General features: G+C 43.6%; 2 protein-coding genes across 3 annotated transcripts; both read left to right on the forward strand.

Annotated features, from left to right (window-relative positions):
* Positions 1–1,822: 1,822 nt before the first annotated feature.
* Positions 1,823–8,938, forward strand: LOC147251225 (high-affinity choline transporter 1-like). 2 transcript variants are annotated; one of them, XM_086221729.1, is made up of 9 exons: positions 1,969–2,090; positions 3,998–4,100; positions 4,383–4,496; positions 4,695–4,850; positions 5,035–5,183; positions 5,379–5,522; positions 7,301–7,454; positions 7,532–7,749; positions 7,840–8,938. In XM_086221729.1, exons 2-9 carry the CDS (start codon positions 4,091–4,093, stop codon positions 8,347–8,349), a joined length of 1,455 nt encoding a protein of 484 aa, XP_086077855.1. In that variant the 5' UTR covers positions 1,969–2,090; positions 3,998–4,090; the 3' UTR covers positions 8,350–8,938. The 2 variants fall into 2 exon arrangements, with proteins under 2 accessions (XP_086077854.1, XP_086077855.1); XM_086221728.1 differs by lacking the exon at positions 3,998–4,100 and having other exon boundaries at positions 1,823–2,090.
* A 397-nt stretch (positions 8,939–9,335) lies between these two features.
* Positions 9,336–13,422, forward strand: ttc9c (tetratricopeptide repeat domain 9C). Its single transcript, XM_086221734.1, has 4 exons — positions 9,336–9,442; positions 10,376–10,706; positions 10,935–11,117; positions 11,369–13,422. The coding sequence occupies exons 2-4, from the start codon at positions 10,397–10,399 to the stop codon at positions 11,524–11,526; spliced, it is 651 nt and encodes a 216-aa protein (XP_086077860.1). The 5' UTR covers positions 9,336–9,442; positions 10,376–10,396; the 3' UTR covers positions 11,527–13,422.
* The last annotated feature ends 24 nt before the right edge of the window (positions 13,423–13,446 follow it).

Genomic DNA, 13,446 nt, shown 5'->3' on the forward strand with positions numbered 1-13,446 from the left:
AAAATGTCCACGACAGAAGCAGTACGTTCACATCATGTCAGAGACGGGAGGTACAGTATATAACAATGATGGACACATTCCATATTACGTATGGACTGTTCATGAGACTGGAACTCTTACTGGTTCAGGTAAGTGACGGTGTATCCAATTTCTCTGAAACACACTTTTTGACAAAAAAAATTTACATCTACTCCCTGCATTGTTGAATTATTACAATGTCTTCAACATATATGGTTTTCAGTAAAATGATCACATTGCTATATTTATAGGTGCAACAATGAGTGTGATCCTGGATCTGTCCTATTCTGCGTGTATTTGGATCTCTGCTGCAGTAGCCATCGTCTACACACTGCTGGGAGGCCCCCACTCTGTAGCCTACACTGACATCATTCAGCGAACTCTCATATTCTTTAGTTTGGTGAGTTCCTGACACGCCTGGTGAAGTCTTGAAGTTCTCATGTCTCTCAAGGACAGTTTTCACACTTCTTGTCATGCCTTGCCAAGTATCCTAATCTTTGTTTAACACACAAGTGTGGAGGGTGGATGTGGCTCGATCAGTTTTTGCTCCATCCCGAAGTTCCTCAAGTAAACCAGTGAATGCATTTTTATGACCACTAGGGGGCAACACTAGCAAATTGTTGAATGTCACAATTTAACTTGCTGATTACTCTTCTTTGCTACTGTCTAAATCAAAATGGTAGCTTACTGTGTCTCCAACTTCCTGTGGCTCCCATCCCTCCAGGCATCAGACAAGGAGCTGCAGTGGGTGATCTGGATCACGGTGGTGTTGGTAGGTGTGGCTGGCACGTCCCTCACCTTCCTTCACAACAGCATAATGGTGTTCTGGATCCTGGGCTCAAGCATCACCTACATCGTCATGTTCCCTCAACTCATGGCTACGGCTCCATAATGAGCTTCATTATCGGGCTGTTGTTGAGAGCTCTGAGTGGTGAACCTTCTATAGGGATACCAGTTGTCCTCCACTTCCCAGGGTGCACTCTGGAGGAAGGCGTGTACAACCAGTGCGCTCCTGTCAATACTATCTGCATGCTGTGCAATTTCTTTGTCACTTTATTGTTCTCTTTCCTGTTTTCACTGAGCTTCACCTCCAAAGATATAAAACTCCTTTCCACTTTCAGGAATGACAAAGATAAGAATGTTGCTGCCCTGCGACACTCAAAGTTCCATGAGATAACTAAATGCTGTGGTGTCTGGGTTCTGAACATTATGGGGGCAATTGAAATAATTAAACTGATGGGAAGTTTTTGATTTAAAAGTCTAGTCTATTTAGTCGATTTTGCCCCAATCACCCCGTCCTGCCAGACCAGTGGAAGGATGGATGATGATCCATCCATACATATCCATGACAAGAATTCAGTTTATGGATGGAATTTTATGTTACTTTACATTTACTCCTTTCAATATTGATTAGGGATTGTTACAATAAATCTTAGTTGTGTTGTACACTGTTGTGTTGCCTTTGCACATGATTTGTTGTGGGGGTTTCATTGCTTTTCATGCATTGTACTATTTTATTGTCCCTTGAAGAATAATAAAAGATCTGATTTGAACTCATGTGACTTCAGTCAGACATACAATTAACTGCCTCAAGTTTGTCAATAAATAACTTTTTACCTCAAGTCAATATCTGGAGTTTGTTTATAAATTATGAATCATTGCCAAATCTGTATTTCAAAAATGACTACATTTATTTCAAATCTATCTCAGATATTTCTAAGATTTTATCGTTATGATTAAACGATGAGAAAGTACGGTTTATTTCTAATAGGGAGTCAGGATGAGCTTTGTTAGTTGTTGATAATAAACGCTGGTGGTGACGCAAGTTGTTCACATCCCATGAAAGTTGTGAGCCTGAGCGAGAGCCACTTCCTGCCTGTCAGTCACGATGAGCGTGAACGTCCCGGGACTGGTGATGATGGTATTCTTCTACCTGCTGGTCCTCGGCACCGGCATCTGGGCCTCCATGAAATCCAAGCGGTTGCGAAACAGCAGCCATTCCGACCGGACCGAGATCGCACTACTGGGAAACAGAGGCATCAGCCTGGTGGTGGGAGTCTTCACTATGACAGGTGGGTAGGAGTGGTGGATTGAAGGAGTCGCGGAGAAAGCAGTTTCGGTTGGATTTTTTTACTTGGATCCTTCTTGATCTTTGGATTCCACCTCGTACCCTCTCTCGGGAGAGAAGCGGTATCCTTCATTCCTCCGCAAAGGTTTTCATTCTCCACTAAGGCGCTCCTTTTGCGTTTAACTCCCGCGCCTTAACAGGTTGAGGCCACAGTCCGGAATTCTCTCCAAACCGCCTTGAAACAGCCGTCATCGGAGAGAGAGAGAGAGAGAGAGAGAGAGAGAGAGAGAGAGAGAGAGAGAGAGAGAGAGAGAGCGTCCTGCACCCTGCTCATTTCTGCATCTGTCAAACATTCACCCACAATGAACGTCCTCAAACTTCCTTTCTGCGCGAAGACATGTGCGCGAAGACATTCCATCCATCCATCCATTTTCTACCGTTGAAGTTTAGCTAGATATGAGATCAGTCTGGTAAAATTCAGAAATTTCACTATGAAGGGAAAGTCAGCATAAAGATAAAATGTACTTAAACTGATGTGCGTTTTCTGTCATTCAAGGCATTCACAGTCCCAGAAAATGAAAAACAAAAGGCTTTTATTGTCATGGTTCAGACCGTGAAACACACATAACAGCCTCAACAACATACCTTCATTCCTTCGAGAGGATACCAGAAATTTTAAGTGTTCATCCATCCATCCATTTTCTTCCACTCATAAGGGTCGCAGGGGGCTGGAGTCTATCCCAGCTGCCCTCAGGCGTGAGGTCGGGTTCACCTTGTACAGTTCACCAGTCCATCACAGGACCAACACATAGAGACAGACAACCATTCACACTCACAGTCACACCTACGGTCAATTTAGAGTATCAATCAGCCTCGTCCCCTCTTGATGTCTTTGGACTGTGGGAGGAAGCTGGAGTACCAGAGAGAACCCACACAGGAACAGGGAGAACATGGAGACTAGACACAGAAAGATCCCGTGCCTGAGCCGGGACTTGAATCCAGAACCTTCTTGCTGTGAGGTGATAGTGTTAACCACTGCACCACCGTGCCACCTAAATTTAAAGTGTGTCTTATTTTAGTCCCCAGCCACATCCACCAGCTCTTCCAGGGGAATCTGAGGCGTTCCCAGGCCAGCTGAGAGATATAATCCCTCCAGTGTGTCCTGGGTTGGCCTCGAGGCTTCCTCCCGGTTGGGCATGCCTGGAACACCTCCCAAGGGAGAATTCCAGGAGGCATCCTCACCAGATGCCCGAACCACCTCAATTGACTCCTCTCCACATGGAGGAGCAGCGGCGGAGTCCCTCCCGAATGACTGAGCCGCTCACCCTTTCTCTAAGGGAGAGCCCAGCCACCCTGAGGAGGAAACTCATTTCGGCTGCTTGTATTCGCGATCTTGTTCTTTCAGTCATTACCCAAAGGTCATAACCATAGGTGAGGGTTGGAATGTAGATCGAGAGCCTTGCCTTTCGGCTAAGCTCCCTCTTTACCACAACAGATTGGTTTAGCTTCCGCTCACTGCGGATGCCGCCACAATCCGCCTGTCAATCTCCCACTCCAAATAAGTACATTGCTTAGATTTTGCATTCATGAAAGAGCACACAGTGTAATGCATGCTCCAATCTGGTGATCGGAATGTGTGTGCTGCCGTATTGTTTGTGTCTGACATGTGGTTTTCAATTACAGGAATTTATGTGCAGTGCCACACCTGTGATGAGATGACTTTTTCTGTCACCTGACAAAAAAAATCTTGACTTGTCTTGACGACTGCTGCACACCTGCTACATGTTCACTTTTATGAATCACAACTGGTGCATGGCAAGGGGCATATGTTCATTTCAGTCCTGATTTTCTCCCTTTATTACCTTAATAACAGAGTCCCCTTATTCTCTTTTGTGTCAAAATGTAAGGAAGTATGAAGACTTATCACCATGGAGACATTAACATGGACACTCTTCAAGACACTGCCTGTGCCGGCTATGCACCTTGCTGCGTTTAACAGTATATATGCAATCCTGTGAGTGGCCACTTCAGTTAACCTTGATTGCGTTTGGTAGTTGAAGAACTAGTCTCTCCAATATAAAATTAATCGTAGAAAAATATGATCTGGTTCGTCTTGGCTTTTGCCAAATTTAAAATCAACAGAATTCTACACACTGCTAATTTACATCGTGAAGGTTTTATGTCTGGTCAATTTAGCCAAACCAATATTTGATCAGTGATGGTTTTGCATGTTGCTGAATGTCCTAAACATACGGAATTATATGTACTGTTTTAATGACTCCAGTGCTTCTCACAGCTACATTTGTTGGTGGAGGCTTCATTATGGGTCTGGCTGAGGTCGTGTACACTCCGACCATGGGACTGGTGTGGGCTGTCATGCCAGCAACAGCAGCTGTGTCTTTCATCGTCGGTAAGAACTGTTTTTCTAAATTCATGATCATTCACATGTTTGTTTGTTTTTTGTCACTCATTATCCGTCATCAGTTTTCTCTTTGAGGATCTCATTTCGGTTGTGAGAGGATAAATAGACAGATTTTAAAAATGAATGATGACAATTAGCATCTAACACAAAAGGAAGCCAATTCTGTTGGGTGATTTAATTATTCAGGTGGACTTGTTTTTGCCAAGAAAATGAGAGAAAGGAAATATGTGACGATGATGGACCCATTCCATATCAAATATGGAAATTTGATAAGTGGAGTCCTATCTGTGGCGCTGCTCATATCGGATGTAACCTGGGTCACTGGAACTCTTATTGGTTTAGGTAAGTGACATTTTGGCACAGTAGGGTTTGGTCCGTCAGACAGTATTAGTTGATGCTCTGTAGCCATCAAGGAATATTCCCCATGAATAAATGTTAAATTGTAAATTGTCCTCTGCTTATGCTAAAAGAGTGTTAAATCTTTGTTTTTCAATTCATGTATGTGGGTGAATATCTTATTTTATAGGTGCAACAATGAGTGTGATCCTGGATCTGTCCTATACTGCGTGTATTTGGATCTCTGCTGCAGTAGCCATCGTCTACACACTGCTGGGAGGCCTCTACTCTGTAGCCTACACTGACATCATTCAGCTAACGCTCATATTCTTTAGTTTGGTGAGTTCCTGACACGCCTGTGTTCTCATGTCTCTCAAGGACAGTTTTCACACTTCTTATCATGTCTTGCCAAGTATCCTAATCTCCGTTGAACACACAAGTGTGCCAGTCAGACACAACTGTCACTGTCAGTAACACAACTGATGAAGTGGATTCCTTCTTTTGTTGTTGTTTATATTGATTGTCTTTCTTCAGTGGCTCTGTGTCCCCTTCATACTGATGAGCCCTCATTCAGCTGACATCACCGAGACTGCCTTCAACTTCACCTACCAGGCCGCCTGGGTTGGTTCAGTGGATAAAGATAAAGGGTGGATGTGGCTCGATCAGTTTTTGCTGTTGGTGAGTGCTGAGATCCTGAAGGTTCCTGAAGTACACCAAGCAAGGAGTTTCTGGGTTTGAGCCCCCGCTCCGGCATGGGGTCTTTCTGTGTGTGTGGAGTCTCCATGTTCTCCCTGTTCCTGTGTGGGTTCTCTCTGGTACTCCGGCTTCCTCCCACAGTCCAAAGACATCAAGAGGGGACGAGGCTGATTGATACTCTAAATTGACCGTAGGTGTGACTGTGAGTGTGAATGGTTGTCTGTCTCTATGTGTTGGCCCTGCGATGGACTGGTGATCTGTCCAGGGTGAACCCTGCCTATCAACCAAAGGCTGCTGGGATATCCTTAACAGGATAAATGGAAGAAAATGGAAGGATGGACCTTGCTAGCTAACAGCTGATGCCTTACACATCCAGCAGTATTACACAGATAGATTTTATGACCACCAGGGGTGCAGCACTATGTGCTCCAGAGGCTTATTTACACTTGTGTGGTGTGTCTGAGATTCTAAGGACCTTCTAAGACATAGAAGGCCCTGCACCCTGGCTGATGCAAATGACCCACTCAATTGTCTGTTTTGGGGGTCAGTGCAGTTATGCTGCACATTTGTTTGGTGGTTTGGCTTCTGTGCCACTGTATTAAGTTTCTTCACCCACTTTGAACAATGGCAGCTGAAACAGAGGAATCATTTCGGAGTTGGATTTGGAATGGAGTAAATTAAATGTGGCAATGTGATGCAACCAAGCTGACAAATAGCTGGAACAGGGGTGTTTCTGGAGGAGGGGGTCTATCATGAGAAGATGAAGCTTAATAGGTGACAGATGAAAGTAGCAACCAGGTGCGATGTCGTCCCTGATTCTTTGCTAGACATCAGCTCTTCATCAGAGGTGAAAAAAATTCCGCAGCCGAATGTGAAGCAGCTGGGATGAGAATCAGCACCTCCAAGTCTGAAGCCATGGTCCTCCGCGTTCGCGCTGATGCAGATGCTAAATCAGTCCGCTGTGGTAAAGAAGGAATTTAGCCAAAAGGCAAAGCTCTTGAATTACTGGTCAATCTACATTCCAACCCCCACCTAAGGTCATGAGCTCTAGGCAATGACCAACTCGTGAATAAAAGTGACCAAAATGAGTTTCCTCTGCAGGGTGGCTGGGCTCTCCCTTAGAGATAGGGTGAGAAGCTCAGTCATTCAGGAGAGACTCAGAGTAGAGCCGCTGCTCCTCCATGTGGAGAGGAGTCAGTAGAGGTGTTTCAGGCATCTGGTGAGGATGCCTCCTTGACACCTCCCTCGAGAGGTTTTCATGTCCAACCGGGAGGAGATCTTGGGATCCCCCTGGAAGAGCTGGTATAAGTGGCTGGGGAGAGGACAGTCTGGGCTTCCTTGCTGAGGCTGCTGCCTCCATGACCCAGACCAACCGGATAAGCAGAGGACAACGAGACGAGACAAATTCCGTGTGGAATATGTTGGTCACATCAACACAACAAAACAGATCAAAGTCAGGCCTGCACTCTGGCTGCCATGCATATTCCATAAAGATGACCAGATCCACTGAAAAACACACTCACGCTTCATCAGTGTTTTCAAGAAGTGCTTAAGTTCACACCGAATACATCAACTGTGTCTAATTGCTTTTAATGAAAGCTGTCATCCACTCAAACCTAAAGAAATGTTAGAGCTTGGATAACATTTTAATGAATCACTAAAATTATAGGGATGATACAGTTCCCTGACTGATGTCTACAAAAGTCAAGAGTGATGGCAATTCAAGACAAATTGAAACTTTTTTTTTCTTTTGTTTTTAGGCTTTTGGCAACTTGGGCTATCAGGACTTTCACCAGAGGACACTATCAGCCTCCTCTTCATCCACAGCCAGAATCACATGTTTCATTGCAGCCCCCCTCATCTTCATACTTGGAATCCCCTCTGTGTTGATCGGAGCAGTTGCAGCATCAACAGGTACAGAAGTAGAACAGAATAGAAGAAAGAACTGGATATGTTTGAATTTTCTTGATCATGTTATGTTTTGGTGTCAGACTGGAACGTGACCTGGTATGGCTCCCCATCCCCATATGAGCGAGGAGAGGCTGGTCAAATTCTCCCCATTGCTTTGCAGTCCCTCACCCCAAATTACATATCCATTATTGGTATCGGAGCAATAGCTGCTGCAGCGATGTCATCAACAGACTCATCTCTGTTGTCGGCAGCCTCCATCTTCTCAACCAACATTTATAAGAACATCCTGAGGACTCAGGTGAGAATCTGGTCACTGTTCTTTGCTACTGTCTAAATCAAAATGGCAGCTTCCTGTGTCTCCAACTTCCTGTGGCTCCCATCCCTCCAGGCATCAGACAAGGAGCTGCAGTGGGTAATCTGGATCACAGTGGTGTTGGTAGGTGTGGCTGGCACGTCACTCACCTTCCTTCACAACAGCATAATGGTGTTCTGGATCCTGGGCTCAAGCATCACCTACATCGTCATGTTCCCTCAACTCATCTGTGTCCTCTTCCTGAGCATCTCTAATGGCTACGGCTCCATAATGGGCTTCATTATCGGGCTGTTGTTGAGAGCTCTGAGTGGTGAACCTTCTATAGGGATACCAGTTGTCCTCCACTTCCCAGGGTGCACGCTGGAGGAAGGCGTGTACATCCAGTGCGCTCCTGTCAATACTATCTGCATGCTGTGCAATTTCTTTGCTACTTTATTGTTCTCTTTCCTGTTTTCTCTGCTCTTCAAAAAAAGATTGATTCCTGAGAGATGGGACGTATTGAAAGTCAAAGCCTGGGAGTCACCTCAGGAACTAATGGCCATAAATAGCAGCGCCACTACGAGTATTTTGACCACAAGTTTTTAATTTCCAGGGGTGTAATTAATGATTTACAAATCATTTTTGCAGGGTATATGTCCATTCACTAGAGTATGCATTACACTACATAATCAGCTTCACTCCTTTAAAATCATAATTTACTTTCGAGTTATTTTCATTTCAGTCAGATCATCATCAGTCAGGAGCCAGGAAATCCATCTGGTTTCCAGCCTCCACAGAATTTGGCTTCTAAACATTTAATCTGCACGTCAGTCTCTGGTTTAGTCAGTGACTGTCATCAGAGACAGGAGACCCATCTGAACTCTGGAGTGGAAAATGTTTTATCTTCATTATTGTCTCCATGAATTTGTCATTTGCTGCATCTGGGTTGTCATCACTACACCACTGATCAGTGAACAGTTTGAATTCTTGACTCTTGATTGGAATTATTAAAAGCTCTTTAAAGGACAGGACAATGTTTTTTTTCAGTCTTGATTTTTTTTTAGCTAGTGTCTTGATCTGGTGTCAGTGACCTGTGTTATTTGTTTATATGTCTACCTTTGCGGTCATTAATGTAATGTACAGTGTTGCCTCGTCCCATTCACAAACATGCTCGCACTGATGGTGGAGGCTGCCATGCAGGGCGCCAACCATTCATTAGGAGCAATTAGGCATCCAGTTCCTCACTCAGGAAGACTGTGACTCGGCCTGTGAGGAAGTTGAAATATCACTAAAATTATAGTGATGATACAGTTCCTGGACAATGACTGTCAGTCTAAGTTTGGTGGTCTGTTTTGTTTTTTGTTTTTTTTTTAAATTTAGTTTGGTTTTCGCAGATTCACAAACCTCAGACAATTTACACATTTTTAACAGCTCAGGATAATCTAATCCAGATTACATGTCTATTTTTGTATTCTCATAAATAACATGTCTGAATATTGGGTTTCAGAAAGCAGTAAAACCCACGCTTTCACTAGTGACGATTTAATTGGCACTACCAAACCGGAAGCCGTGAACCGGAAGCCCACTATAGCGTCATATATGACGTTGCTTCTTCGCTTCACAACAAGGAAGCCCGTGCGGCCGCAGGATGTGTATTGTTGTCTGCTGCTAAAAGTTGCTCTTTTGTTTGGTGTTTAAGGTTAGATGATGCACAGCAGTTTCACTTTTACCTGTCAATGCAGCAAACTGTTCAACTGTGTGAACATCTTGAACTGTGAGGAAGAGGCGTGTTTGGTGTGCTAACTGCTAGCATTGTTAGCCTTCGCGGTGTTCCCGAAGGGGAAATGAAGATGCCAACAAAATACTTTTTACTCTAAAGTAAAAAAAAAAGACGTCTTGCAACTGTACGACCTTCATTTGGTCCCCAGCTTAGATCGTGTACTCTAGATAATGCGGGATAACAAAGGGGCACGTAAAAGCTCATTACATATGCTCCAGGGTTCAGGTAAACCGGGATAAAGAACCTCCAGGATCATTTACAGATCGTAACGAGAAAAATTACAATATTACGGTACCTGCATAAGAATGATTTACATAGCTTTTACGATACTTATGAATCAACGGGCTCGTAAAAACGACTTGCCACTCGAAAAATGTTAATTGGTCTATTCATTATTGCAGTCCATTGGCTCCATACGACCTACTGACCTATATATGAACCTGGTCACTATGGTAACTGTAGCTTACCTTTTCATTGCTGGTTTTGAGTGGTATTCAGTAGGCGATCTATTGTTTGCAGATGTTGCGTATTTTCAGTCATGTAAATTATCGGTATTCAAGCAGCTCAGCAGTTCCAGAGGATGTTAGTTGTATGATGTAATTGAACTTCATGCGATGTGACACAACCGATGGCCCTGCCTCTCAAGCCACAGACAAGCACTGGTAATGATTGTGCCTGATAATAAAGAAACAATTTGTGGAAATGAATCCTTCTGCTGGGCATAGAATCACCGATACCAAGAATATCTTAAACTTGAGATACTGCGCTCCTAAGGTGAACGTATGATGTGCTCAACAACTGCTTTATTTAGATCGGATTAGATTAGATCGGATGTTGTTTCTGATTTCACAGCTATCCAGTTCAGCTGCAGGAATGCAGACAGCAGGGGGAAAGGAGAGTCCAGATATGCAGGGCGCAGCTGCAGCATCAACCTCAGTGAAACCAGTATGGGTCTCGCTAGAAGAAGCAGCCCATATGAAGACTGAGGGAAACGCTTTCTATCGAGAGAAGAATTTCCGCTCAGCCATCAGCCGTTATCACTGTGCTCTGTTGGTGCTTCGAGGCCTGGACTCTGAAGTGACGTCAGCAGTGGAAGGGTTTGGACCTGAGATGCCAGCTCTCACATCTGAACAAGAAACACTCCTGAGAAACACACAAGTGGACTGCTACAACAACTTAGCTGGTAGGTTAAAACATAACCATTTCCAGTACTGAATTCAAAGTGTTGGTGAGTTTAATATATGGCCGGTTGTTCTAGAGATGAGACACTGATTACCAGTTAATTTGCTTCTTTCATTTCTTAGCTTTATAGATTGAGCATAAACGTCCCCTTATAACCGCTAATTGTTGTAAGAGTAAAAATCATTTTGTGTTGTGCTGTATGTAAAGATGCACATTTTTGCTCTTTCAGCCTGTTTGCTTCAGAAATCAAGTGTCAACTATTCTCGTGTCCGGGAGTACAGCCTGCGGGTGCTTGATTGGCGACCTGGTGATGTCAAAGCACTGTACAGGGCTGGAGTTGCCACTCTGGAGCTGGGAGACGCACAGACAGCCAAAGAATACCTCACTCAGGTCTGCAAGGTTCAACCTAATGGTAAGTAATATGGAACATTTTCTGTTTTGAGAATTTAAAAAGCCCAAATGTTTGTTGCTGCCCATAATTCCCTGAGACAGTTTACTGTATGTGTATATATATATATATATATATATATATATACACACACACACACACACACTAGTAATTTGCCACTTCACTCCTTATCCATGTGCAGTTTATGAATCAGTTGTTTTTATTGTATGCATTCAGTCAGCCTAAATGTGAAAGACACACCCCTTTTTTGTCAGATACCAATGTCCGGAAGCAACTGCAGAGGGCTGAAGAGAAGCTGAAGAAAGAGTTACAGAGGGAGAAGGCCATGTGCCGAGGCATGTTCTCCTCAAGCCCGGAGAGCAACTCTAGAGAGGAGATCAACCAATCCAACAGATCTGGTGAGGACGTTTAGTTTCCGTGCAAGGAATGCATCTTCAGCCTGAGAGACTTTGTTCACCTGCGGCTGATCACAAATATTGGATCTCTAAACTCACTGGGTTTTCTTCATTAAATGGTCTGATGCACAAATTTGTCCTTACACACAAAAGGCCTTTTCTAGCTCTCAAATTTGTTTGTCATTGTGTTTTCGAAGTGAACGTGGTATAAAATTGATGATCCCCTGAACAGAATACAGGAACGAGGCCAAAAGGAAAGACGATATTTTTCTCCGACTATGATTCCCATGTATACACACAGTTACCGGCAAAGCAAAAAGAGGCTGCTCGAGCACACGTATCACCTTTAAATAGTTGTTATTGAGGTGCACCTAAACGAAACCTCATGTGATCCAGCTGCCTCTTTTCTTTGTTGATGTTTCAAGTCCTAGCCTGAGAAGCTCCAGATACAGACCCTCACTTCAAAAGATGGACGCATGTGTATTGCTGCTCACACAGTTATGTCAGGGGATATGTTTTAAAACAAAAATCTGTTGGAACCAACAGCATTTTCTGGCTTTCCCATCCACATTCTGATCCACTTCACTCCACACACCTCAAGGCACCAAACAGTAACCAATGCATGACAGAGTATGGCCAGGGGCGGGTCGGCTGACAGATGTTGACACTAGAAATTTCCATGAAAACCACAACTGCACTTTGGCCAATCCATGCTAGGATCATGCCATATCCGTACTTGGTCCATCCCCTGCGATGATGTAGTGAATGTGGGATGGACCGATAACTCCACAAAGGGCGGTATAACCCAGTTGGAGTACCCTATCTGTCCACCAGGAGGGGCAGCGAAGGGAAGGTGAGGCGGTATACTTTGATTCAACTGTTCTTAATGTAGGCCAATTTGATGAGGGGGCAGGATTCCCACACAGAGCAGATTGTTATTATATCACGAGATTATTTGGTCAGAAATGTTCTTTGTGTGCTGCTCATGAAAATGAGAGCTGTGTGACTAGGAACTGAACGGTCCTGGAAAGAAATAGTTTCCCTCAAGCAGAATGGCTCACTCTGTCTGTGGTGGAATGGTACAAACTAGAAGAGCCAAAATAGTTTGTTGCTGCTGCTGTTATGGTTTCATCATTTATGGAGCCGCTAGACTGCCAGGTGTGTTCTTCCATTTGCATTTCTGGAGAGTCGACAGGACACTATTCAACCACAGTGACAGTTTCTTTTAAAGGTTAAACGCCAGGGGAATATGAACTGAAGCAGAACATATGGTTGGAATGGAAAATCATGTCAATTCCTAAAATATTGCATGGATGTTTTGTGCAATAAAAAAGACAACGTGTGACTTCATAACATCAGTGATGTGCAAGTTGCTGTTGTATTCACACAGATACAGGATGAGGGGAGAGGTGAAGCACATCTGAACATGAGATACAATTATGAGTTGAACTTGATTATTTATTGTATTTTCATTATGCGGCCTTATAATGGCTAATATTCCTATATTGTTACCATTGGGACCAACATGGTTAAACACTGATGGAATTGGAATATGAAAACAATCTGTGTGTACAATAATGGATCAGCCGCAATCGTTCGGGTTGAAAAGTGTCTCTGTAACAAAGGAGACACTTTTGTCATTTAAGTCTGGGGTATGTGGAGGTCGAGGCGGTACAAAGCTGGGAATTGAATGTTTTAAGTTAAAATGTTGGGGAATCATTGCTCTTGGAGAAAAGAGAGGCCAGAAAACGTTGTTTCCTAGCAACACTATATGCTTTTTTTCTAGCTCAAAAGAAAAGGATCTTGAATTCTTCACTATTGCATTTCACGAAGCTTAGGTGAGATTTTTCATGCAATACTCAAAGTTCTGATAATACCTTTGTGGTTGTATTTGTCAGTTCAATGTTGATTTTGTGAGTTCAAATAAAATATTTTTA

Source organism: Aulostomus chinensis, chromosome 13, assembly GCF_037954235.1.
Source record: "Aulostomus chinensis isolate RoL2024-O1b breed Wild chromosome 13, RoL_Achi_v1.0, whole genome shotgun sequence".
Taxonomy (NCBI): domain Eukaryota; kingdom Metazoa; phylum Chordata; class Actinopteri; order Syngnathiformes; family Aulostomidae; genus Aulostomus; species Aulostomus chinensis.

What these genes read in the sequence shown, in the direction of transcription:
- LOC147251225 (XM_086221728.1), top strand. Translation starts at nt 1,907, where the DNA reads ATGAGCGTGAACGTCCCGGGACTGGTGATGATGGTATTCTTCTACCTG. An exon ending in AGCTGTGTCTTTCATCGTCG is followed by an intron (nt 4,497 to 4,694) that starts GTAAGAACTGTT and finishes TTAATTATTCAG; the next exon opens with GTGGACTTGTTTTTGCCAAG. An exon ending in AGCAGTTGCAGCATCAACAG is followed by an intron (nt 7,455 to 7,531) that starts GTACAGAAGTAG and finishes TTTTGGTGTCAG; the next exon opens with ACTGGAACGTGACCTGGTAT.
- ttc9c (XM_086221734.1), top strand. Translation starts at nt 10,397, where the DNA reads ATGCAGACAGCAGGGGGAAAGGAGAGTCCAGATATGCAGGGCGCAGCT. An exon ending in CTGCTACAACAACTTAGCTG is followed by an intron (nt 10,707 to 10,934) that starts GTAGGTTAAAAC and finishes TTGCTCTTTCAG; the next exon opens with CCTGTTTGCTTCAGAAATCA. An exon ending in CTGCAAGGTTCAACCTAATG is followed by an intron (nt 11,118 to 11,368) that starts GTAAGTAATATG and finishes CTTTTTTGTCAG; the next exon opens with ATACCAATGTCCGGAAGCAA.